Source organism: Solea senegalensis, linkage group LG11 (assembly GCF_019176455.1).
Source record: "Solea senegalensis isolate Sse05_10M linkage group LG11, IFAPA_SoseM_1, whole genome shotgun sequence".
NCBI lineage: Eukaryota > Metazoa > Chordata > Actinopteri > Pleuronectiformes > Soleidae > Solea > Solea senegalensis.
The window spans coordinates 14,506,792-14,530,496 of NC_058031.1; the positions used below are offsets into that span (position 1 = coordinate 14,506,792).

At 41.8% G+C, this 23,705-nt stretch overlaps 2 protein-coding genes across 7 annotated transcripts in view; both read left to right on the plus strand.

Moving 5' to 3' along the window:
• LOC122777749 (forkhead box protein J3-like) overlaps window positions 1–12,076 on the plus strand; it is a 55,046-nt gene extending 42,970 nt beyond the window's left edge. For 2 of the 5 annotated variants that reach the window (XM_044039186.1, XM_044039188.1), the window contains 6 exons: window positions 2,826–3,027; window positions 4,765–5,046; window positions 6,911–7,012; window positions 8,629–8,883; window positions 9,404–9,505; window positions 10,382–12,076. In XM_044039186.1, coding sequence (XP_043895121.1) covers window positions 2,826–3,027; window positions 4,765–5,046; window positions 6,911–7,012; window positions 8,629–8,883; window positions 9,404–9,505; window positions 10,382–10,500 — 1,062 coding nt within the window. In that variant the 3' untranslated portion in view covers window positions 10,501–12,076. The remainder of the gene's footprint in view (window positions 1–2,825; window positions 3,028–4,764; window positions 5,047–6,910; window positions 7,013–8,628; window positions 8,884–9,403; window positions 9,506–10,381) is intronic. The other 3 variants (XM_044039187.1, XM_044039189.1, XM_044039190.1) reach the window with 2 other exon arrangements.
• Window positions 12,077–13,566: 1,490 nt separating this feature from the next.
• si:ch211-156j16.1 (uncharacterized protein LOC564557 homolog) lies at window positions 13,567–22,635 on the plus strand. 2 transcript variants are annotated; one of them, XM_044038910.1, is made up of 4 exons: window positions 13,568–14,052; window positions 19,726–20,244; window positions 20,407–20,515; window positions 22,180–22,635. In XM_044038910.1, the coding sequence occupies exons 1-4, from the start codon at window positions 13,989–13,991 to the stop codon at window positions 22,184–22,186; spliced, it is 699 nt and encodes a 232-aa protein (XP_043894845.1). In that variant the 5' UTR covers window positions 13,568–13,988; the 3' UTR covers window positions 22,187–22,635. The 2 variants fall into 2 exon arrangements, with proteins under 2 accessions (XP_043894846.1, XP_043894845.1); XM_044038911.1 differs by lacking the exon at window positions 22,180–22,635 and having other exon boundaries at window positions 13,567–14,052; window positions 20,407–20,519.
• Window positions 22,636–23,705: the final 1,070 nt, after the last annotated feature.

The following is a 23,705-nucleotide window of genomic DNA, read 5'->3' on the forward strand; positions in this document are numbered from 1 at the left end:
CTCACATGAACGGGGAGCCAATGAAGAGAAGCTAAGACTGATGTTCAAATTTCTTAGTTCTTGTCAGAATTCTAGCTGAGCTTTTGGTGCTCATACCTGGGAAAACCAGACAAAAGAATATTACAGTTATCAGGTGTAGATGTAACAAATGCATTTGGGTTTCCTTATCCTCTTTTGACAACAAGGACCTGAAATATTGTGAAGCTGAAGTTGGTGCTGATTGAAAGACAGCAGGATCTAAGGTAACACCAAGGTTCCTTGCAGATAAACTTTGAGAGATCATGCAATTAGCAGGTCCAATAAGCAGCATGTCTGTTTTGTCGACTATTACTATTTTAATCTTTTAAATTCGATTAAATTATTTGATTATCTTTTCGTATGTATTGTTATGTAATAGAGGTATGTCAAAATTATAGCCCCACTGTGAAAATCCTAAGCACCTAAGTCTCAAAATGTCCGCCTGAACATTTTTGCTTATTTTAACCGTAAAATATCTTTTATTAACAATTTACATTGAAGAAAAACAATGCAGCTATACACAAACACCAGATTTTGTGTGTTGAATTTTAAAACGTTAGAATTTGTTCGAGTTTTTGTCTCAATGTCCAAAAACTGGAAACCGTATTTGTAGGCAGTGTTTCCAACTCTGGAAAAAGACACCGATTTACCGACTTCCTGCAACAGTGCGAGTGAAATTACCGTAATGACCACATGGTGGATTTGATGTGCAACTTCTCAGCTTTTGGAAATTTTCTGATAGCACAAACTCGTGCAATTACGGTAATGCAAAGTGCGCTTGTGGAAACGTGCCGTCTGCGATACGCTCGGTTTGTAATCAATGTAATACTGCATTCATGATCGCAGAGGATAAACCGCTCATCACACTTTGATATTAATCTTTGATTGTAGACCGTGTTGCTGCTCCTCAGCTCACTTTGGGCAATTAAAGTCATTAAATTAGCATTTGGCCAAATCAGATTATGGAGACCTTTGTTTGTGCACTTGCCAAAGTGTGTTTGTCCAGTTAAACTAATTATAATATGTTTTGTCTCTGTCCTAAACATTTGGACTAAAATTACAGCATTGCAGAAAAAAAAAGAGATCCCGCCCAGTCATTATTTTTCCCTTGTAACAGCTGCTCACCTTTATACCATTTATCACTTGTCCCCACTCACCTCACACCTGCATTAGCAAAGGTCAGTGCAATCTCATCTCGTTAACCTCTCATTTCTGGAGGCCATCTTTTGTTTTCCTCCTCCACCCGTTGCCCATCTCCTCTATCGTTTCAGACTTCATCTCTGGTCTAGTCCGGTGGGATCGGGGTTAGTTCTGCCTCATTACCTGGCGCAGGTGATACCCTTCTGACTGACAGTGATTACTGGTGGCATCGCTGACAGAGATCTCAAAAGCGTTGATAGGAAAGCTGCCATTGTTTGGTGGAGGTAGATGTGAGGGTGAGGGGGTCATGCTAAGTTGGCTCATATTTGTGGAGGCACGCTGATCACAGCATATATTGCGACTATTTAATGGTGGTGAAGACGATGACAGCTGGGATGAGATGATTGAGGGTGGAGGAAAGACAGGCTGCGTTCACAAAACAAGACCGGAATTTCAAGTACTCTGTTTTGTTTTGTGTGTTTATATGGAAAGAAATGAGCGCCTGAGAACGATTTCATTTTAACTGCATGTATTTGGTATAATCATCATTGAATAACTAAAGGGGGGAGAAATTATTTGTAGAATTAATCAATTTGAATTTGAATGGCACAACATTGCTTTTCTATCTCCTTTTAAGTGCAGTTCTCCCATTTGAAATTCAGGTTTCTCAATTCCTTCCCAGCTATTAAAAGCACTGTTTCCTGTTGTGTTGACTGACAGTTAGGATCAGCCCACACCAGTGCTTCCGTGGCCTCACACTCCTCAATCGGCAACATATAAACTGTTTTTCTCTCACAGTGAAGTCTGGGGTTTTTGCTCCTTTCACTTTTGAGCTGCTTCATAGCTTTGTAGTAACACTGGCTCAACCAAGCTGCTGTTGCTACCTAAACGACATACCTGATTTAGGTGAATAAGTTAAGTGACATAGGTATATTACCAGTATTATATTATTATAATAATAACAATAATAATAATTAAACCTTGCACCAGACAACCTAATAGAAGCTTTTCGGCTGGGGCATGCTAAGGCCCTCCAAAACGCGATTCATTTCGAGGAACTCGAACTCCTTCAGTTTCAATACGGTCCCTCTGCGCCTTGTGCACTCGGACCCTAATCATTATTATTGTCATTATTGTTGGGGCAGCCCATGGCCAAATGGAAAGGCAACTTGTGTTGTAACCGATGGATAAACAATCCCCATGGCTCATTGTTAATTGGACACTGTAAATTGAACCCAGCCATGGAGGCTACATCCAGTACCGTTCCCAAGCCCAGGTAAATGGGAGGGCTGTGTCAGGAAGGACATCCAGTGTAAAAATCCCCTGGGAGGGAGAAGCAGGAAAATAACTATTATTATTCTTATTATTCCTGTTGTTGTAAGATTTCCTGACTGAACAATGATAATGTACCTGTGTGAACAGGACTCAGGACTGAAATGCTGCTACTCAATTTTAACACAAACAAAATTACACTTCACATTTTTAAGCATTTACATTTAGGTTATTTAGGGTTTTACGGATACATCCAATCCAGTGAATGTTGAACTAAGATACATTTTCTTGCATTATTGGTATCACTGAAATCCTTAGTTTAAGTCTTCAGTATAAATCATGTCCCAGTTTGTCGTTTGTGTGTCTCAGTCTTGTCTTCCTGTCTTGTTTTGAAGGTGAGTAACCACTCAGAACCTTCGTCCCAGTCCATGAGCCAGCAGCCCACACAGCTTGCGCCGCCTCCCCAACAGCCCCAGTATGGTTTGCCCGTCCCAGAGTCACGGGACAAGCAGCTCTGTTTCTCAGACTTCGAGGACCTCAGCGCTTCTTTCCGCAGTCTTTACAAGTGCGTCTTTGAGCAGTCTTTCTCGCAGCAAGGTGAGCGTCAACTCTCCTCTCTGTGTGTGTTAGTGTGTTCTCCTCGTGTCACCGCGATCAACATCCACACCAACACAAAAAAACCATTCATGGGTTTCACTTCACATAATTAACTGTCAAGCTTAAGCTGCTGTAGAAATAGAGGTGTGGGGAGTTGCTTTGCTCGCAGTAAAATCATGCCAGTATTAACCTCCACCACACACTACTCCTACTCTATTGTATATTAATAAACAAACAATCTGTTGTTCCGCATATCTGCATTTTACCACTGGCTCAGTCAAATGAGTAAAGGCAATTAAGAGCAAGAATTCAACAGAAGGAAAAAAAAAAACGCTCAAACACAACTGCAGTCGAGCAAAGCAAAGGGTTCTGCAGCTTTGATAGCAGCTAATTAGATTGGTTCTAAACTTTGTGAAGCATCTCGCTAATTGCTTCCTGAAGCTTTCAGGTCACCAGGCCTCCTCCCACTTGGACCCCCCACCATTCCTCCCATCACCCTCAGTCTCTCTTTCTTCTTCCTGGTCACCACCATGTAGATGAAGATTGACTCTCTCTGTTGAGCTCTGTAAGTTCCCTTCAGTATGTGGTCAGGGGCACATGCAAATAATAAAAAAAAAGATAAAACAATGAGAAGCTGACAAAAAAAAAAAAAATCCGACAGCACAGAGACACATGAAGGAGAAAATGGATTTAGCAGATGCTTGCAAGGGCCCTTTAAGTGTGAGGCTGAGCAGGAAAACAGTGTCAGCAATCATTGGATTTGAGAATTCGAGAGTCACAGTGAGTCACCCAGACAGTGGAGCTCATTGTCTCCTTTGAAAATCTGCAGTGTGTCCACAGCCACACACTGAGTCGAAGGTGACTCAGGTGAAGGGAGTGCAGCACTGTTTCTACCAGATCCTCATTCTGATTCATCCTCACAAGTTACAGGTCAAGCAAAAGAGACAAAATGAAGCATTAATACATTTTGATTTGAAAACATCAATTGGAGATAAATCTCATGGTTGGGTTTATTGGTAGAACAGGAATATACTATCCATAAGTGCGTTTGTAGATGTAGACTCCCCCAGCGACCCCCAGCGACCCTCATGTGGAGGATAAAGTGGTAGAAAATGGATGGAATCATGGAAATGAAAGCCAAAAACTCAAACAAAGAACATCTTTACAGGCCACCATAGTGTCCTGACACGCTTGGTAAAGGGAGGGGTGAGCGGAGGAGTCTTCCATTTATCACGATCTGCAGTCATTAGATGATTCAGTGAAATATATCTATGTGACAAATGATAGTGACATCAAAAGCGCTTTTAAATAGAGGAATAACAAACAAGGTAAGCAATAAATATAAATAGATGTCCTGTAAATGAGCTTTCTGAGTGCTTAATCATTTTTATAAATGACTGGATAACCATATAGCAGAGGGAATAAAGGAATAGGAATTAAAAAAAGTTCTTATAGAAGCAGGTGAAGAGTAACGCCTCCCTGAAAGCAGCTGTGAAAATTAACTAACTGAGATGTGCTCAGGTTGATTCACTGTACCTGACTTCCTTAGGTTTGTTCGTCACCAGCAGAGCTTCACTTTGCTGATCTTTGGTAGTGTTTCTGAACACTCTGAAGAATATCTGGGGAAAAAAGCTCATATTGATGAAAACAGTGGTGACTGACAGTTCAAGGTTGAAAGTGCTTCTTTTTTTCTCCCCTCACATCAGCGTGACCAGTTTGTTAATTTTGTGTTTTCAGCAGGGTTGATGGGTATCCCTGGTGACTCCAGTCAGCAGGCCCGGACCGCCTGCTCTTACCAGCACTCACCTAGTGCTGGAAGCAGCGGCGGGCTTCACCATCAACACAACCACAGCCCAGCATCACACCGCCCCCACCACACTCAGCAGCACCTCTCCCCTCACTCCACCCACGGCCAGCACCAAGCACACGGTCAGCACCGACAGCAACACTCTGCACATTCCCAGCAGCACCTGTCTCTCTCTCACCAGACTCACACTGGACAGAACTGTCCCACAACAGGTGAGGACAGTTTCCCTGTTGCCAGTCATAAGGCATACAGTGTGTGGGGGGGGTGTTGGTGGGGGCGGGGGAAAAAAAGGTTTGACTCATTCTGACAGTGGTGACACCTGCTGGTTGCTAATGCATCAAGCAGGCCAACAGCAATACTCGCTGATTATACCTGAATGATTCAGCGAAAAGCAGCAATGGTTTGGAAGAGTAATACTGTATATGCAATTAGAAGTATTTGGAAAAGTGTGATTATCACAAAATATTCAAAACATACAGAATTTAGAATTTGCAGTAATAAAGATCTCTTGAGTGGGTCATTTGACATTATTCTAGGATAAAGGTTGGCTAAGGATTAGTGCAGTTCACATTATAAATTAAAGCAGCAAATGACAGCTCTCCTAGTTCTACTCTTTATACTTTTATATTTATATAAAGTATTAGGAATTGTGTGATGAAAAAGAGCCTCAGCCAGGAAATCTGTAATAGAATTCTCAATATGTCATTTTTTTATCAGTGTAGAGGTGGAGGTTAGGAGCATGACAGAATACCTGTGTGTGAATGACAGTGAGACAGGGAGGTGGTACGGTGCAGATGCAAGGAGTAGAGGTAGAGAACGTGGATGAGTATAAATCGAAAGCAATGGACAGTGCACAAGGTGAAGCAGAGAGTGCAGGCAGGGTGGTGTGGGTGGAGATGAGTGTCAGGGCTGATGTGTGACAGAAGTGAAAGGGAAGGTCTACAAGATTGGCAGTGAGGCCAGCTATGATGTATGGTTTTGAGACAGAGGCACTGTCAGAAAGACATGAGGTGGCAGAGCTGAAGATGCTGAGATTGTTGTGGGAGGTGACCCAGGATGGACGGGATTAGGGGAACATATTTCGGGGGACAGCTCAGTTTGAACAGTTTGGCGATAAACTAAGATAGACAAGGTTGAGATGGTTTGGTTTTCACATTATACTGGACAAAGGATGTTGAAAATGGAGCTGCTAGGCGGAAGGGAAAGGGAAAGAGGAAGAGGAAGAGGAAGAGGAAAAGGAGAGGACACAGGGAATAAGACAAGATGGAGGCAGATGATCCACTGTGGCGACCCCTAAAGGGAGAAGTCAAAAGAAGATAGTTTATCAGTATATTGTATATAGAAAACTGATGTAAAATCAATTCACCTCACACATCAAGTTTACATCTGCATCCGCTCCACTGTCTTTGGATGTTTAGTTTTTGTTGGCCACAAGGACAGTGAAAAGCGTTCTCCTCTTTTTTTTTTCTGATGTGTGGCACCATCTTGTGGCTTGTTGTTAAAATTGGACTGGTACAAATGTTACTTCTTGTATAGATTAAGTGTTTTCAAATCGTTTGACCATGTTATACTGCTCAGTATCGTACCCTCACAATTGTAACGGTTATAGCACACAATGACATTTGAGTCTCAGCCGATATCAATATTCATCAATATCAAATCATCAATGCAATTCATATTTGCAGATTTGCAACCTTTATCTCTTCATGAAGGATGGATTGATATTGAATATACTCTATATTGATTATTCTGCTAATTATTTTCTCAGTTATTTGATTTGTCCTTATTTGTAAAGTGTGCAAGACCCAGAGTCAAAGTTTTTGTCTAGAGCTGCAATTCTTATAGATTTTTTTTCTCAATTAATCGATTAGTTGTTTCGTCAATTTAGGCAATGTTTTAATTATTAAAATAACACTCACTATTTATTTACCGTTGCAGCCCATGTCTGGACAACAGCTCAAAAGATCACTCACTTCACTGGCTGTCATGAAGGTCATCCACTTTGATTTTTGAACCTGTTATAAGAAAAGTAACAAGCTTGTGTGTGTGTGTGTGTGTGGGTGTGGGGTCTCCCAGGCATTTCATCTGACTGGTACCCTAACCTGGACTGGCTGAGGGAGAGCTGCCGCATTGCTACTAGCTACAACTGGGCTGACGTGGACCTCTCTCCGTTTCAAGGTAACACACACACACACACACACTACCTCGCCGTTATCGAGCCTCTAGAACAGAGAAGTCTGAAAACAGTCTCTAATTTACCTTGGGTGGGCAGAAACAGAAACCCTTGGAAACAATGACATATTTGCCTAGTATTCACATCCTGAATGGTTCTTATCAGCAATTACTACACTACCAGCTGTGAACTGAAAGCGCTGTTAACCCTTACTTTCACGCTTACCTCATTGTCCAAAATTCTTGCTCTTACTTTAGTGTTTCTTTCTGAAACTAAGCAAACAACAGCATGCATAGGCTCTGAAAAGGGTTTTCAGATGTGTTAATGCTGATATAGAGCTGAAACACTGCGTCACAGATCCTCTTTATCTGCAAAGGCTGTTGTATTGATATTATTGTATTGTATTGTACAATAATAGTAATACATTTTATCGGTCACACACTTTACATAATCAAACTCTCAAAGTGCTACAGGTTAAGAGTGTAACATTCGTAAAAAAAAGGTATAAAACCAAGATAGGATGAGATTAAAACAACAGAGAAGATTAAAAACAGTAGCTGGGAGAAAAGTGTATGCAAGGATTAGATGTAGCCTAAGAGTCCTGGTGCCATCAATGTGAATAACTTCTGAAAGGAGCACTGATGAAGCGGTCTACTGCATCCTGGTTTGGCACCGAGAGAATAAATAAAGTGCTTATGATGCTGATCAGCTATTTTGATTAAACCATTATGAATCTTCTGTACACTTTAATATAAACCTGCCCTTGAGGCACAATATTAAAATACCCAGTGTTGTAGCAGTATTGGCTTAATAAATTTCATTTTCCTGCATCAGAGAGGCTGCCACAGTCACCCCATCCGTCCCTCACACACACACACAAACACACAAACACACACACATCAATTGTAGGATGTGAATAATCCAATTAGTCCCTGGCTCAGTAACAGCCTCTTATCACGGTCAGTGCACAAAGCAGGCAACAGCCACATGTGATGGATGATGATGGCTGGTCATATAACACACAAGCCGCCGCTGCCTCTCTCTCCTCTTACAATGCTTGACCTCCCTCACACTTCCATAATACAATCATCCTCCGCCTGCATGTGTCTCTCCTCCAAAGGGCAGGAACCAAGTCTCTGGTCTCTGCTGCTCTCAAACACAAGCCACACCAACAACATTGATTCTGGGCCAATCTGTCCAATACCAACATGGCAACCTTGAGTATCTACAGATTCCGATCTCTGTCTGATACAGTTGTTTTCACATCTTTGAATTTACCATTTCTGCATTGACCAATAATCCTTCACCACTTATTTCAAAAGCTCCTCTTCAGAAGAAATAAGCAGTGTACATTTTTGCAGGGTGTTCTTAGTGGATGATTTATGTGAAATGGATGGCGACACTCATGTGGGGGATAAAGCAGTAGAAGATGATGGATGGAGTGTAATGTAGCATTATAGGTGATGTTAAAGTTTAGATATTGCTTTTAATGAACCTTGACGCTACTTCAGATGAAAGTGATGTGACATACTGAGCTGATTTAAGAAGCTAAAAGATAATCTAAGCTGTACAGTGAGTCACCACCACAGTCATCACTGCCTCCTCTGTGTGTCTGAGTCAGGTCTAAAGGAGAGCATGCGGCAGGCTGAGCTCAACAACTGGTCACTGGACGCCGCCCAGATGGCCGACCTCTGTTCCTCCATTAACCAGTTCTTCACAGCCACAGGGGTCATCCCCCCTCAGGGCGGCCCCCACCCACAAGCTCAGGTCCAACACCCAACGGCACCAGGGGCACCGCAGCACCCAGCTCAGCCGCACGGGGCCATGCACCCTAAGGCAACCCAACACAACCAGCATGGCCCACTTATCAGCACGGGTCAGTGTGAACACACTAATAAAAGCACGTGCAGCTCTCACTTCATCAGCCTGGTGGGACGCAACAGAAATAAAATAGTAAGCCGTAATTTAGAAATCCATACTGTTTCTCAACAGTGAAAGAAAATGGTATAATATATTATATTATATAAAAACTGATTTTTATTATACACACTAATGGATATTGTAATAAATTCCTGCTGATTACTCCTGCTACATGTTACTGAGTCTTTAGAGAGGTAATGTTTAACTGACAACAGGTGCATTTTAAGGGTATAATCAAGTTATATCTATATATATATATCTATATATATATATATATATATATATATATATATATATATCTATATATATATATATATATATATATATACACATATATATATATATATATATATATATATAGATATATATATACACATATATGTATATATATATATATAGATATATATATCTGTGTGTGCACATAACACATAAGCATATGAGAAAGTTGGGATAATAATCTGTCTGTTCTCCCACAGGAAACATGTACATGGACTCAAGACAGAGCATTTCCTCACTGATGGGACCACCAGGATATCCCCACATGCCTCCTATGAGCAACACAGCTCCAACCATGACAGGTGAGTCCTCCATCTCTCTTAATAAGTCAGGAAGAGCCACTGGAGATAACAACTAACAGGAGACTGTGTGCAAACACCTGCCAGTATCAGGATTGTAACAGTGTCTGTCACATAATATATCATCCACCAGATTCACTTACCTTAAAAAGGAATGGACTGAAGCCCAACATTTGTTTCTACCTCTTCTATATTAGTGTCAGTAGTTAACAGTAAAATCCACATTATATATAAATAATGTAATATTCCACACTCAATGTAAAAGTATTAGTGATTTATTAATACTTATACATTATATAATTGTGAAGGATTAAGGAGATCAGTTGTGTTGTATCACTTAAAACATTGTGTGCAATAGCTTAGAATGAAACCTTTATATTCACATTGTTATGATTATCATGTACAGTGTACTGCAATAGTGCAATAAGCAACTTTACCACAAGATGTCACTAAGTCCTACATATCAAACTTTTGTGGCATCACTGTAGTCACTTTGTGGTGCTTGATTTAAGTCAGCGACTAAGATGAGCCCAATTAAAAACAATAAACAATATATTTATGTAGAAAAGTCCATGATATAAAAACCTGAACCTACATTTTTCAAATGTTCCAAGTGGAAAAACATGCAGCTGTATACATCCTGTAACATCACAGGATAATTAATACTAATTGTCAATAAACAACAACTTATTTTAATACATAGTAGTTGAGTATCTTTTTAAAAAAAAAAATGTTTATGAATTAATTGCAAATATATACAGTATACAATTTGATTTATTTGTCAGTTTTCAACAATTTAAATGTTTTAAATGAGCCTGTTGAAGGAATTCACAGTATTCATCAGTATTAAGTCTCACTCTCGCCTTCCTCCATGTGCAGGTCATCACAGCCAGCTGAGCCAGCAACAACACACGCTTCCCCCAGGACACTTTCAGGTGAGACGCATGCTCACAGCAGATGACATCCAGGACGACTTTGACTGGGACTCTATTGTCTAAATGGAGCCGTCGGTTGAACAGAGAGATGAAAAGAGACACAGAGTCCTGCGATGACAGGTAAGGTTAAGAATTGGACCAACCTGCTCCTTTCACCAGTGTGAAAATGGAAGACAATCCAACAGAAAACAAAAGGGAAGTTTTTATTTCTTGCTGGCCATTTCTTTCTTGTTCCAGTGGTCGATGACTCTAAAGACAATCATAAAAAAAAAAATTTAAAAAAAAATGAGACGTGAATGGGACTGGACCAATCCAAGTTGTAAACAAAGGAGCAGATTCTTCTCTGATTTGTCTCATGTCGTGTCTCCCACAGCGCCAACAGGGTTACAAGTTGCCAAAGTGTTGCTGAATCGTTTAGTCTGTGAATTATTTACATTTTGTTATTTGATATTTTGTGTATCCTGCTGCAACTTGTGGTCGTAAAGAAAATTCCACGACCTGCGCATACGTATGGAAAACCCTTGTCCTTCATTGAAAGCTGAAAATGTTTTAAACTAATTTACATTCAGCAGGTTAAAATGAGCACATCAGTTGGTTCTTGTGACATTTATTTGTCCACCTATTTGGGCTTCATTGTTGTTCTTCAGCTTCTGGTGAACACAAACTGTTTTTGCTTCCTCTACTTAAAAAAAAAAAGTTCTATGCACCACAATCAGTTTTTTCTCTATCTTTGCTCTGTCACAACGGACATTAATCCTTTATCCTTTACAACTTTTTTACAGTTTACTTTTAAATGTCTCTTTGTGTGTGTGTGGAACTGTTCATGGTGCCATGTTCTCAGGGTGTTGCATCTTGACATCTTGATTCTGCCATTTACATCTCTATATGTGATGTGTGTTGTGCGATGCTCTCAGCGATCACTTCCTGTTGGCAAACAGCGAGCATCCCAATGAAAAGTGTTCAGCTCATAAGCTAAACAATGTGAAATACTGTGGGTTTTTTTTTTTTTTATGAGTAATTCAAACAACAACCACTAACTGAAGTAAGGACGCGTCGCTGGCTGACTCTGTCAACAGTTGTGCATCATGTTCTGAGACGTTTCATTTGTGGGGAAGTGCATATCACTTACAAGCAGGCAGAGAAGACTGCCTGTGATTTCACAAGGCCTCATTTTGGAGAAGACGAGCAGGTTTTTTTGCACAGGGAGAAAAAGAGAAAGGAAATGGTTCAACATTTAATTTCTTTGTCTCAAAAGACATTTAGCAAAAGAGCAACGACTAAGCAAATGTTTAAAGTGTTCAACTTTAATTTTTGTTTTGTTTTTTTTACCGTGATGTTTAATTTTGTCTGTGTGTACAAGTGTGTATAGTCCTCTCTGATTTGCTTTAGCCTACAGCTTCATATGGCTCAAAAAATACACATAAGAAACAAATACTTTGTTTGTATTATGTAGGTAAACAGTGAGATGACCTTAAAGTGCTCTTTGGTTTGGAAGCACTCGGTAATTGTTTGGATCGTCAAATTAAGGTCTCACTATAGAAAAAAAAAAAGGAAAAATAGTCTTTATTGTTGCCATTAAATGCTGTATCACATTGACCAGCATATATATGTATATATACAGTATATATACATATATATGTGTCTATATATATATGTATATAAATGTATGTATATATATATATATATATATGTGTATATATATATATATATATATATATATATATATATATATATATATATATATATATATATATATATATATAGACACATAATATATAGTATGTTTGTGTGTTGTTGTCCTTGTAAATAAAGGTATGTTACTCTGTTTGCCCTTGAAAAACACAGATTGATGAAAACAGTGAATGGAGAGAAAGTATTTTGTTACCTGTAATTCAGGAGACACATCATGTACATACATTCAGTCTATTGTAAATAAGTGGTTTAAAAAAAGCAAAGAAAAAAAAAAAAGAGCAGAAGCTGGCATTAGCGTTTTGTGTGTCCTAAATAATCTGTGTATGGCGGTTAAACAGCTCAAATCTGTTTCAGTGTTTATTAAAATGTCGTTGACCATTTTTACTGCGCTAACTTCGCGTCTGCTGTCGTTATTTCATCAGCTGCTTGCAGGTTTTTATTATATCTTAAATAGATAGATAGATATATGACTCGTGAGGCATTGAAATTTTATTTAGCAACATTTATTAGTGAAGTTGCATGCAGTGGAATGTCCCTCACCTCCGTTTTCCCATTTCCAGTGTGTTGGAGAACCTATGTAGCCTTCGGTTTGCATCAAAATTCTAAAAATCTTTAGTGACCTGCCACCTGAACTAACATTTAATCATTTTATCTTAAATTTCTGTCAAATTAAAATGATTGGCCCTACATTTTACACACTGGAACTTTCAAAATGCCGGTGAAGTTGATGTGAGACGCGTGGTCTAACATAGTTTCAGAATTCGTAAAAACTAAAATAACTTTGTGCTGTTTTGACTCTCGGAGTTCGTTGTCCAACAGGTGTCAGGCTAGGTCCAGGTTTGACCGTCGTGGCCCCTAAACTCAGGAGACCACCCATGTTTGCATGTGAGAAAGTCACACATTCTTCCAACTGTATTCATGGCTCTATTTCGTGAGGGGAAACCAGTTTAAAAAGCCTCTCTCTCTCTCTCTCTCTCTCTCTCTCTCTCCTGCTGCAATCTCTTACACACAGATGTGTTTTCTTTGCACTAACAAGATGAATAGGTGAATTGAAAAGATCAATACAGAAGCATGTTTCATTCACCGTTTGCTTGTTTAACACTAACGTAGGCACAACCTGTTTAACTCTAATTAAGAATGATCTGTAAGTCAGAAAGCCCCATGCATGCGAAAAAAGGGAGACACCTTCCTCTAACTGTACACTTTCATTAACTGGAATTATAGCTGCGAAGTGCCAGACGCTTTATCTGATGGTCTGTTTATCTGTGTGTCTGCATGTGTGAGTGCTGCTGATATTGCAGGGTTCGAAACCTCTGAAACCACCTCCTGCTCAAAATCGGACACCTAACCTGCCCCTTTGCTCCTCAACCCGCCCAGCCCACCACCAGTATCAACACCCCTCCTCCATTCAGCTCCGTCACTTACATGCTCTTTTCCCTCTCCTGCTGTGTGCCAGTCTCTCTCTCTCTCTCTCTCTCTTTCTCCCTCCCCATTTCCTCAAAGTGGCCAGATTTGCTCTTTTTACCCTGGTCCTCTCTACATCCCTCCACTCTTCTTCGTCTTCTTCTTCCTCCAGGTTTGGGAGCAACCGGCACCGGTGACCAGCTCCGCCCATTCATCATCAGCTCCCAGTTTAGAAGACCTCAGGCTTCTATTTTCCCCTCAAACGTCCTGTGAAGACCTTATTTTCATTCTTGACCCTTTTTTTCTTTGATTGCTCACCCTTCCCGCCTGGAGAAGCCAGCTGGCGTGTGTGTCTGGTGTGTGTGTCGACGTGTGTGAGGGCTTTGGTGCTGTGCTCTGTGTACGCTGAGGGAGTCCCTAAAGGTCGTGACTGGAGGAGAAAAGTTTTGACCACAATGAATGTTCAGCTGCTGCTCCTGTTGGCCCTGGCTGGCCCCTTCTGTGCCTTCACACATGCAAGTAAGTGAACAGAGTAAAGTCCTCCTCTTAGCACACTGTGTCCCCTCTCTCCGTCTGCCTCCATGTGCCCAAACCCCTCTTTGTCTAATTTAATCCCTAATGACTGTACAACCACACTCTGAAGGCTGCTTTCAGAGTGAAAATAAAAACCTCTTTTAATTTGTGTATCCTCTAACTTCAAATGTTTTCAAATATAATTACATTTTTTTTTTTTTTTTCTGGATTATTTATGTTGTCAAGTCACTGAAAACTCTTCTCTGGACACTGTTTGCTTTTGTGTTTGACCGCTGTTGCTCCTCAGCTGAGAATCAGTGTTGAAATAGCAAACTTTTTGGGTTTAAGCCTTAATACAACAAAGCGCTGCGGTGACTCAAGTTTATTTGAACGGATGAACGTGCTCTGACTCATCGTTCTCACGTCACTCCAGAGCTCTGGACGGGAGGAAAAGTTTGATTTGCGCACACGAGGGAGAAATGTGATGTAATAGCAGGAGGTCAGCTGCCTCATGTCTGTAAATTCTTGGCACTGACTGAGAAGAAAATAATATCTTTTTGAAGTCTCCCAGAACAGTGATCAGACTCAGGGACGGAGGGAGGGAGGGATTGTAAGCTTATCCACCAGCCTCCATTTAGATTTTCGATTCTTTTATTTCTCTTTTGCTGGGACCCTGTCCTTCTTTCTTTCTTTCTGTTTTTCTTTCTTTCTTTCTTTCCTTCCTGTTGACCAGGGGAAACAGCCGGCCTGGGGAGGAGGAGGGCGTGTGTGGCTGAAGCTTAACGGAGCTGCAGGGCAGGGCAGGGCGTGTGTTCGTGCGTGTGTGTATTAATAGAGAGAAGCTCTATATGGAGGGTCACACACATGAGTGACGAACAAGAGACAGGAGCAGACTGAGCACCCACTACGTGACGTGCCATTAAACCCTTTTACTGTGCCGCCCCTTGGCATTTACCCATCTTTGGTGGGGTATCAAGCTCGATCACTTCAACGCCCGTCCACCCCCTCTCCACTCTGCAACTCTCTAAGCCCCTCCTCCCCCCCCCCTCCCTTGAGTCTGGACCCCGGGGGAGCAGTGAGTCCCTGGGTCCACTGTTTAACAACAACCTTTACCAGTCGCAGATGGCATGCCTGCCCCATTTCCATGGAGGTTTACTCTGAAAAGGAGTCTGTAAAGTTTGAGTATGATTCTCATTTTGGCGTCCTCAGTTTCCTGAAGAAGACAAAATAACAAACAGCACATTTCACATCTCTGCTTCTCAAATGGGACCTTTTAGTTCCCTTGCGCCTGTTCAGTTAACTCGCAAATGTCATGTATCCTGTAAAACATTTCACCTTCTCCCTTACAATGCTGCCCAATCCCCCACCACCACCACCACCTCCTTCCTTCTTAATGAGTTTTGTCTGCATCTCTGAGCCCATAACATCCCTGTCACATCTGGCTGCTGAAGGCAGAGGTCAATGCCCTTTGTCCGCGCCCAAGTTGAGAGGTGACTCAAATGTTGCGCGTAGACTCCAATTATGAGGCACATGCTTTTAAAGAGGCACCTCAACGTCTCACCCAAAGTCTCATTTTGTTTTTAACAAAAAAAAAAAAACCTCCACATGGAGAAAGACAAATCTGTTTATGGAAAGGAGTCAGAGGCCGTTACAGTGCGGACCAACCTGACATCTCCAGACAGCAGCAGGCCTTCAGCTGTGGCACCTAAAACAAACATGACTAAAAAAGCAGCCGAGTCCAGCCCAAAATCTTCCTGTGTGTGTGTTTTTTCCTGTTCCATGTATCTCTGGCACCTTTCCTCTCTGGCACCTCATGGAGTAGCTGTCTAAGTAACACTAACAGAACTGGGTGGATGTTTTATGATGTGGGAGTTGGATTTGAAGGTTAGCAAGATTAGGAATACATTAAGAGGCTGACTTGATAAAAACCGTAGAGGTCAGGTCAAGTCAAGTGTTTTGTTTGAAAGAAAAGGGAGAGTTTCGGCCCTCGGAGTAGAGCGATGCTGCTGCTGCTGCTGCTGCTGCTGCTGCTGCACACAGTCTGTTTACATTGTCCTTCCTGCAGCGGTTGCATTTCATGAATCATTACATGTTAGGAACTTGTTAGGGCTAAGATTAAAGGCCGTCTTGATGTAGGTCTGGTACCAGTCTCAACCCTAGTGATAGAGTCCAGATGGGATGTGCTGCACGTCGACTTATCTGTGTTAGACCAGCAGGGGAAGAATTCAGTTCCCGTGTGACTGTTTGTGCTCATTGTGTTGCGTCTGTGATAAGGCGAGCTGAGAATATTCAATGCCGTCTGCTGCTTAAAAATCCTCAGGGGTGCAGTGCATGGCACGCCCTGGTATCTTCACGGCCAACTCCCGCTGGTTCAGTGGGGGAGTATATGCTGCTCAGCGTCTAATCAGAGTGCAGTACGACGTGTGGGTCTCCCCCGTCTCTCACTTCTCCCTCCTTCATCACTGTGAAAACATTCCTGGGCACCAAAGGTGGATACACTCACACTCCCTCACACCGTCCGCTCGGACTCTCTCCCTCTTAAACAGGATTGAGAATTTGCTCACTTGACTAACACACACACACACACACACACACACGGGGAACTTAGTGACAGCTGATTGTGATCATAATGGATGGATGCTGCTACTCCCTGCTTTCCTGTCTCACACTGTACACACTGTTCCTGCCTTACTTTGCCACTCGCTTTGGAGGTTTTATTTATGCAGGGCCAGAGTAAATTTATGATCCGCCACTAAACTTTGTGTTGTAACTTTTCTAACCACTATATTTGTCCAAAAACATGGGTCCTCATCCTAGTAATGCTTATATAAAGTGACTGAAAAACACACTCCCCTACATACAGTACTTCAAAAGACATCCAGTATGCTCTCAGTGCTACTTGCTGGTGTTTGCTGAGTGGCAGCATGGTTTCAGGCCGTTGCGAGCGTCACATGGAAATGGATATGAGAGAGGGGGAGCGAGAACGTGTGGTCGAAATGATGTAGTCATGGATAAAATGACCTGGGCATACCACTGAGAAATTTGGAATAATAAAGTGCACCGCCACGATTACGTAATGTCAGTCTAGGATTTTGAAAGAATGAAAAAGGAGCTGGAGCTGCCTCAAGAGTGCAGGCACACAAAGGCATGTCTGCCTCATATACCTCAAAACTCATATATCAAGAGAGGCTGTCCTTAGACCCAGGCACATGTTGGTGGAAATCCTCACCAGCTCCAAGGGTCCTGTTCTGATCTGACCCTGCTCAGGGCCTATTTACATGCATACACACAGATCTTGCTGAGAGTTAAGTCAGCATACCAGAGGTCCCGCCATGTTCACAGTGAAATCAAGCAGCAGAGGAGACATCGGGCAGCTTCTCCAGTTTAGAAACATACCGTTCTCTCAGAGCCCACCCTCCCCAATTCCAATTCCAGCCACCCACCGTTTCTTCCCCATCCTCCCTTTGGTTTCTCTCTCTCCCTTTCACCCCAGGGAATCATCTTTCTTTAAATGTATCAGCAGCAACGTATCCTCAGGGAGTGGCAGGGCCACGGAGAGGAAGACAAGGGAGAAGATGATTAAAAGGAAATGGGGGGAGTTGGGGGCTGTAACAGTCTCACTGTGTTACTCACTCATGTAGCTGTATTAACTCAGGGTACTTAGCACAGTGGGGAGGAAATCCTATACTCGGGGCTAATACTGGGAACTTTACACATAATGATAGAATTGTTTGTGCAATTTAAAGGGACAATTACACAAAGCATAAGGCCGTACTCATTGAAGCGCAGACCATTTTATCATCACTCCAAACAAACAGTCTGAGTCACTGTTTTTTTTTTTTCCCCTCCTTCTTCTTTTTTTAAAAAACCCCCGGGACTCTGCCAAAGTGGGAACAAATGTTTTGTTATATTTACAGTGCCTGTTGCTAATGAATACGCCATCCAGCACAAGCCTAGGAATAACTGCGTCGATTGTGTCCAGCCATTCAGAGTTATTTTTACCCCAGTGAAGTATTCTCTCTTCTTATAAGTATTCAGAACAATTAGAGAAAACTGAGATGGAGAAAGCATGACGTCAGGCACTAAGTTTGTAAGACTGGCTTCTTTCTGCTCTCTACAGTAAGAAGTACGTTTTTCAGATTTAAAGGGGTTTTTTTCAGGGGTTTTTGGGTTTTTTTCCTCAAAGGAGAAGACAGATTTCCAGGCCAACATTGTGTCAGTGGAAAGTTAACTGCAGACCATAATTTTGGTGCCACACTGAAATCTACCTCCTTAATTTTGAAGCAGTGCTGTCCAAGCAGAGTTTTCAGTTGTGGCTAGGAGGATGTTAAACGTGGGGAGATGGAGCTCGGGTTATTGGAGGGAAATGATTAGGTTCAGCCCAGGACACTTCATAGCCCCGGCCTTAATGAAAAGACACAAGGATAAATACATGTTTTAAATACAACATGGAAGTCCTCCATTTTAGTGCAAGCATAGAACCTCTGAGCTCTGACAAAGACTTCTTCAGACGTTAATTATTTATATAAAAAGTATTTAACATTTACCAGTGTCTTTACTGCTAGTTAAAAGTCTCATCCAACCAAAATATATGGCTGGAATTTTCCTCGCCGTGTGTCCAGTTCACCATTTCTTCAAATGTATGTCAGGAAACTGCAAATTTGAAAAAGTGGTGTTTCTCACACAGTCGGGCACAATCTCTGCAGCCACACCCTCCAATGTCTGCACACGCTAAGCAGCTGAGAGTTAACAAGGCTTTCCACGCTCTCCTTACATGTCGGCTGCTGCTGCTGCTGCTGCTGCTGCAGTGGCAGCGGCTCCATCCACAGGAAATGAGGCAGAGGATGTGGCATGTGTGTGTGTGCAAACACAAAGCCTTAAAGACAGGATGGAGGGCTGGAGGGAAGGAGGTGGCATGTAGGTTTAATGAAGTCATGGGGTGTGGTGGTCACGTTGGCCATGCGCAGATGATGGGAGAATCATCAAAAGAGACTGTGCGTGAGAGAGAGGGGGAACAGTCATTTCATGACATGTCACGGAGGAATCCCAATGTTTGCCTTGTTCATTTTGACCTTATTTGGACCCGTGCTAAAACACTCTGCTGTCGTCACACTGAGATTAACATGACCGTTCAGGAGGTAATGCACATTGTACTGTGTCATCACAATCATTCCATATTCTATTCTGTTCTGTGAGGTTCACAGTCAAATGTCTTCACTCATCTTAGTGGGAGGAACATCTATGCAACATTTAAAAATGTTGTATTAATATCCTACAACATTACTTTCTCTATAGGACTATGTCATGCTTTTAACAGATGATGAACTTGGAATACTCCCTGGTATTTTGTATAGCATATGTGGATATGAGTGGATCACTGTGTGCCATATGTTAGGGCGATGGTATCCTGGTGTGATTTGTGTACGCACATACACACTTGTGCTTCGTTTTGAATTGAACATTTTACTCATTAACATGAGTGTCGTATACAGTAACATCTGAAAGAAACAACGGGCCTCATCCAAGTTCTATTAATGTGGTTTCTCTGCATATATGACACCAAACAATAAACTGTAAACTGTAAAAACCAAACAGCAACGTCCAAATCCATGTATTAGTGGCAATTACACCTGTAGATGTGAACCCATTTGTGATCTTTGTCCCAATTGCTCTCCCCAGGTCCCACAGAAATCCCTGCAGAGTTACAGACCCTGTTCTCTAAGACAGACCATGTAGAAGAAAAAACTGAGGCTACAGGAGAGGGCTTCACTGTTATCACTGGTCCCCCTCCAACCTTGCCAGGTGTGGCTCCTGTTGAGTCCACAGCATTAGCTCTACTTGAGGAGTCCACCTTTGCCATGAATGTTAATACTGAAGAGAATGTCTCTGGGACAGAAACTGTCACTGCTGCTGCTCCAGCAGAACCTCTCACCAGTGATGCTCCTGTTAAGGAGACCACAACCCCCCCTGAGGAGACAGAGACTGAGGACCTTACAGTAGCCATCGAGGTGACAACAGCTCCCGAGATCCAACCTGAGGTGACAGAAGCTCCCGAGGGCCAAGCCGAGGTGACAGCAGCTGCCGAGGTCCAACCCGAGGAGACAGAAGCTCCCGAGGTCCAACCCGAGCTGACGGTAGCCACCAACGCAGACAAGATGGGACAAGACGAAGAGGTTGTGGTTGAAAATGGCACAGAGGGTGAGGATGGAAGTTAGGGTAGTGCAAAGATTTTACTTTTAAAGTTAGGTGTTAGTTTTGACTGATGTGGTTTTTGAACACCAATGATGGCTTTAAACTAAATATCTCTTATTCCTGTTCCATCTTAATCTTCAAAAATCTTGTTGTTGTTCTGTCTCACAGGGGAGCTGAGTTCTGGTCAGGTGGTTGGCATCGTTATTGGCGCTCTGTTGGCAGTGGTCATAGTCATCGCTGTAGTGATTGTCGTGGTGCGGAGGATGGGAAAATACTCGTAAGTACCTCACTTCTCCCAGTGGACACGTATCAGACACATGCACAGGACTTGAATCCATGTAACAACAGACAGTTACGGTAATGATGTGTTCAACAAGTCATATCTTCTGTTTTCCTCTAAATATGATGAGTTGTCAAGTCTTATTGATACGACCAATTAGAGACTTCCAACACATACTGTATAGGAGTGACATTATAACTGTTCTCCAGTGCAGAATTACAACAAACATCATGAAAGTAAAGGAGGACTTATCTCATTGGCAGTATTTTCTCCAACTGCATGTCTCTCTAATGATGTGTATTCTTTTTGTGTCACAGGTCTGTCAGGAACAAAAAACCTGTGAAAAAAGACAACGTTATGATTTCTGTAAATTTCTGGTTGTTTCAGCTGATTATTGAACCCCCTGATTATCATCTCAGATGTGTAACAGTCTGATAACCACCCCACCACCCACCCCCCCAAAAAAAACTCTACTGACCAAGGCCTAATGGTTGCTGCACCTCTCGCTGACACAGCGAGAAATTAACATGTTTGTTGACTCAGTGTCCGTTTGTGTGGCTAGTGGTCACCAAGCAGTTTAATCTGATCTCAGATCAACAGAGGGCTTGTGTTTGTCAGACATGGGGCAGCAAGGTAAAGACGTCAGCTTCTTAAAAAAAAAAAGTTCTCATTATTAGCCTTCCTATGGTCTATTTTACAAACATTCACTTCACTGTATATCTTGAAATCTTGCTGTCTAAACCTGCAGTCTACAACACTAAACACTAAAGCCAACTGCTTTAAAACAAAACACTTATACACTTATACATGTTATACTTTTTTTTTGATAAAACATTAAAGCCTAATGTTGTTTTTCCTTTTTGTAGCCTATTTCTATAAATTTACCAACATCTTTTTACACTAATCATCTTGCAAATGTGTGTTTACCCTCAGCCCTAATAATTCTTTAATTGTACTGTAACAGGTGAACCAAAGGACATATATGTAAGAAAGGTATTGTTTGAATTCATAAAAGGGCCATGGTATGTCACTAAAGAATCCAAACTGAAATCCAAAACAATGGTACAGCCAATATATTCACTGTTTATGATTCATGCGTGTCGCTCCTCAAACTACCCAACTACCTTAAAGGCCGTGCTATACTTCCGTATCACGTGCCGCATTGCGCGTCACATATCGCGGACCCTGGTGTACTCCGCGTGTCAGGGTCATCGGCTGTAAAAGGCAGGGGAGATGGGGTGTCAGGAAGTTCGAGGGTCGCCAGGTCGAGGCTCGGATGACTATCCTTGGCGACTACTTCTTCTGTTGTCGAAATAGTTTATCTGCTTGGTGAGCGGGGTTTTAATACTCCACATAAAATTAACGGAAATTCAGTTTGGGTATACAAGGGCCTTAAATCTGTAGGGATGAGGGTGAGTGGGGACAACACCAGGGAATGCTTTTCATTTGTATTGCAGTACCCTGTTTAGACTCTAGTTGAATATCTTACATATAGCTCCTTTAATCTACAAGTAAATTGCAACTCAGATATGGTGATACTGTAGGTAAGATAATACACCATTAATCCCACCCCCTTTTTTTAACCAGTGACCGTCACTTTGTGATTCATTACTGTGCAAATACTGATTCTCTCTCCTCTCTCTTTTCGTCTCACTCCATAGCCCTTGAAGAAAAAATCTGCCAAGCAGCATGAGAACCCAAAGTTCTGGAAATTCTGAACTACTGAACTGTGACGTCATTTCCAACCATTAGAAAAAAAGTACAACGCCAGGACTAATCCAATCTAACCAGGACTCTGGACTGCCAAAAAAAAGAAAAGAAAGAGAAACTGGGGGAGGGACTTTGTGTGTATGTGTATGTATGTAATGTATATGAGTGTGAGACAAGAGGGGTACATGAGCACACATCCTCACCTTCCCCCGCTATCTCCATGACTCCCCCTCAAGCCAGAGATACAAAAGGCTTTGGCTTCCCTACTCTCTCATCAAACAAAACAAGGTGACAGCAGGATGTCACAAAGAATTTCAAGGCTTTTAAATGCATTTTTGTTAAAAAATAAATAAATAAATAAAAAAATGAAAAGAAAGGAGTAGAAGGGGATTTTCTGACATGTGTGTGGGGGCCTGAATTTAAGTTTCTGAAAAGGACATACAAATGGAAAATACAGACAAAATAAAAGGAATTTAAAAACACACAAGGACGATGGGAACAGGACAAATGCAAGAGCGACTTAATTCCGGATGTATATACGATGCAAGGGGACTACACAGTATACAGCTAATGACTTTCTCATAATGCAGTTTAGCATAGTTTAGTATTTGATAGCGTGGAATACAGAGCACACACAGGCAGCCTTGGCTAATTGTTGTGGCCTTTAACACACCCCCCTGAGCACCAGTTCCAACAACAAGCCAAAGATCCCGGATATGTTGGCCAACTGTATGAAGCACCATGTGCAGAAGGTTTCCTGACATGACACTCACACGCTTTGTTGGCCAGCATGGGGCTAGCAGAAAGGAAAACGCGCCCTCATTTGCAAGAGTAACGTGACATTCTGCCCACTTTGACACTGACTTATAAAAACCTAATACATATCTGTGAAATTCAGCAGAAGGGTTTGTGCCACTGTCTCTGGTATTCTCTAGGTAGTTAAGAGGATTTTCAAGTTTTGATGTTTGTGTTATTAATGTGAATTGACCGTATTTTAATTAACTGCCTCCCATTCCAAAAACAGAACATCTTTGTTGACGTCTGGCTGAAGCCTTTCATGCAGCCAGTGACTGTCAGGCATGTCTTGACAATGTGTCCACGGTATTTTTGTTAATAGGTAGATTACCAGAACAGACATTCATCTTTAAATTGGGCTAAACCCAGATTGCATGCACAGGATGACAGTTTATAGTTGCACTTAGTGTTAGTGCACAGTGTTAGGCAGCAATGGCTTTTTGCATTGTAAGTGTGCTAAATGGGTGTACAATTTATGAAGTCTCAGCTCGGCTCTGCTGGCTTTACAAACGTGTTTAATATGTGCACTGAGTGAATGACGTAATGTATAATGAATAGGCTTTAGACACTGCAAATGTTTGCAACGACAAGTCTGTGTCCTCCCTTCTGCTTTGCCACATATTATCAGTTCTAGCTCTTTAATTTGTGCCATCTGACTTGTTTGAACCTTGTATTTAATTGC